This window comes from Rhagoletis pomonella, unplaced genomic scaffold (genome assembly GCF_013731165.1).
Source record: "Rhagoletis pomonella isolate Grant_MI unplaced genomic scaffold, Rhpom_1.0 Rhpom_scaffold_00003, whole genome shotgun sequence".
In the NCBI taxonomy this organism is placed as follows: domain Eukaryota; kingdom Metazoa; phylum Arthropoda; class Insecta; order Diptera; family Tephritidae; genus Rhagoletis; species Rhagoletis pomonella.
This window is the reverse complement of record NW_023458557.1, coordinates 36,116,756-36,119,953: the sequence shown is the minus strand read 5'-3', so window position 1 is coordinate 36,119,953 and position 3,198 is coordinate 36,116,756. Positions and strand designations below refer to the sequence as shown.

Here is a 3,198-nt window from a genome sequence, read left to right as displayed (position 1 = left end):
TCTTCGTTCTACTTTCTTTCCATTGTGCAATTACCAGGTTAAGTGCAGTTTCACACGAGTGTTTTGATCTAAACCCTGACTGCTCATTTATAATAATTTCGTATTTATTTAAGTAATCCAGCAATTGGTTCTTAACTACAGTTTCTATTATTTTCTCATCGCTAGGTAAGGTATTTATGGGTCGTATCTCCTCTGGTTTAATTGTTCCCTTTACTTTTTCCACAGATACAATTACTGAGGTCTTCCAGCAATCTGGAAATACACCAAATTGGAAACTTTCATTAATTACACATGTGTAGGTATAGCCTAAGTACTCCATGCTGTCTTTTAATACACCTTCCGTTACTAATTTTTTTCCTCCGTATTTGTTTTTTAATTTCGTTGTAACTCTCATAAGTTCTTCAACATCTATTTCTTTCAGTTTAAACAAGCTTCTGTTTATCTCCATTTGATTTCCATCTGCTTCGAAGATTTCAATGCTATCTCGGATTCTGATTATGCTCTCACTAAAGTAACGGTTTAATTCAGTTGCTATTTCATAATCATCTTCAATAAGAGCACCATTTACAGAAATTTTTTGAATTTGTGCTACCTCACTACTCAGATTTATGGCGTCTTTTAGATATTTCCACATTAACTTTTGGTTATTAGTATTTCTTGAGATTTTGTTTTCCATAAATGTTTTCTTTTTTATTTTAACTGCTTTTTTGTAATATCGTTTTATTATAATATAGTTATCCCAATTATTGGTTCTCTCTGCTATTTTAAATTGTTCATATTTCAGCTTATTCAATTCTGTTAGTTCATGGTCGTACCATTTATTAATCAATTTAACTTGAACTCGTTTTTTATATGTTAAAGTGGCCATTACGTCATTAAGGATACTGTTTATTCCTTGGACCTTTAGGCTAACTTCGCAGTTGTTTAGTTCAGCTAAATTGTAAGTTCTAAGGAGATTTACTAAGTGGTCTTTTGTATAGTTATTCCAACACACGCGGTTTTCATAAATTCTCATTTGGTACTTCTTTTGAATTGGTAGTTTGAATGAAATAGTTTCATGATCTGATATTTTATGCGAAGCCAAATTCGATACTTCAACTTCAGTTTTGTTACTAAAGAGTAGATCTATTCTCGTTTGCGTTGTTTCTGTTATTCTTGTATTAAAATTAATTAATTGATACATTGCTAGGGATTCGAACGTCCTAATTAGCTGGCTCGAGTATGTTGTGTGTGTATTGACATTTATATTAAAGTCACCAATAACGATATTGTTGCCGCTTTCAGAAAAGCAATCTTCCATCACCTCATTAATATGTCTTATAAATTCGGCATCACTGGTGTTTGGTGAGTGATATAACGCACAAACCCGCCACTTAGTTATACATCGTATTGTTTCCAACACAATACACCATATATTATTACCTATGCTCCTATTGAATATAACTTTGAAATCAATTTGCTTATGAATATAGGTTAAGACACCACCGGTGTGACGACTATGCGAGTCGCATCTAATATGATTGAACCCAGCAATCTCCAGTTCCGAGTCATATATGTACATCCTCCGTAGTATGTGTTTCTGCACAAAGTACAATATCTGGATTTTCTTCCTCGATCATTATTTCAACTTCATTTTTGTTAGCTGTGATACTATTAGTATTAAGATATATACATTTTAGTTTATTTTTGTGTTTCTTGAATTTTTCATTATATATTTTTTGTGTGTTTTCTGCATCTTCATTTAGTTGCTAATAACCTAATTTTTGTTTTTTTATCTCTAGTTTATTATTGTAGCATTGACAGTGCCTGTCAAATGTATCATGATTTATGTCTAAAGCTAGGTTTAAGTTTGTGTTCGCTTTTATGCAATTTAGACACTTGTTAATTGGATTTTATTCACATGTTTTATCGTTGTGTTTTCCGTGGCATTTGTGGCAAGCTTCTTCGTTTTTACAGTCGGCTGATTTATGATTAAATCCTTTGCATTTGTAGCACATTAGTACATTAATAGCATCGAAGACTTTACATCTATCCCACCCGATATTTATTCGCTCGGCGGCAAGAATTTTTGTAAAATCCTCTTTATATATTTGGATGATTGCATTATACACCTTTATGTTGCCTCGATTTCTTTCAAACTGCTTCAATACTTTCAATGAGCCTTGGATCAGGTTATTATTTTGCTTCTTTATTGATTCTATTAAATCGCTATTTTCGTATTTAAAATTCATTCCTGCAATTAAGAAGCTTGGACGAATTGAATTTGGCACTTTTATTTCATATTCTTTGCCAATGTTTTTTTCAATGGCATCTTTGATTTTTTCGCGTTCATCATTATTTTGACTATGAATCACCATTACACCATTATTTTTTGATACAATTTTCGAAATATTCAAATTTTTGGGATCAACTTTGCTGTTCAGATATATTTTCGTTTTTTCAACCGCTTGCTTTACTTTGGGTTTCACAATTATTGCAACATCGTTTTTTAACTCTGGCAATGCCTTTTTCTTTATATTGTTTTTAATAGTTTCTGCATATGACATTTGTATTTCATTAGTGTTGTTGTTCAGCTTTTTGATTTCACTATGCATCTTTTCATTGTCTTTGCCGATTGTTTCAGTTTTGTTTTTTACTTCTTCAACCATTTCATATAAGTTGTTTACGTCTCCAATTTTTTTTTCAAATAATTTCTGAGATTTTTCCATCATTGCAACACGTTGTGTATACCGCGTTTCAACTGCTTCCAATAATGACTTTATCTCATTTTGACTTTTTTTCATAGTTTCTTCGAATTCGCTCTTGTATTCGTTTAATATAGAGTTATTTTTTTTTACACTCATCTGCATTACTTGTAGCACCAGGTCGACGTTTTGTATGTATGTTATACATTCGTCACACATAAATCGTATCATGTTGTTTTTCTCACCAATAATTTTTGCGCTATATTTATCAACTCCTGAACATTGTAGGCTCTCATGGTACACTTTACCACACACTCCTTCACATGCTATACCACTTTCCCCTCTTATTGTGGAATTGCATTTTGCACACACGCCCATTTTTGCCGTTTATTTATCCGTGTATATGATCTCAAAGCTTTATTCCAAATGCATCGAAGCACGCCATAACGCGACATTTGGTTTATTGATTTTTAGCTAAAATCAATTTATAATTTGCACATATTCTTCTTATTAC

The 3,198-nt window shown here is 32.0% G+C and overlaps 1 protein-coding gene across 1 annotated transcript; it reads right to left on the bottom strand.

Annotated features, from left to right (window-relative positions):
• Positions 1 to 1,892: 1,892 nt before the first annotated feature.
• LOC118736202 lies at positions 1,893 to 2,915 on the bottom strand. The gene has a single exon (XM_036466290.1). The coding sequence runs from the start codon at positions 2,913 to 2,915 to the stop codon at positions 1,893 to 1,895; it is 1,023 nt and encodes a 340-aa protein (XP_036322183.1).
• Positions 2,916 to 3,198: the final 283 nt, after the last annotated feature.

Excerpts from the sequence above, each read along its gene's own strand:
- LOC118736202 (XM_036466290.1), bottom strand. The coding sequence starts at position 2,915 with ATGATACGATTTATGTGTGACGAATGTATAACATACATACAAAACGTC.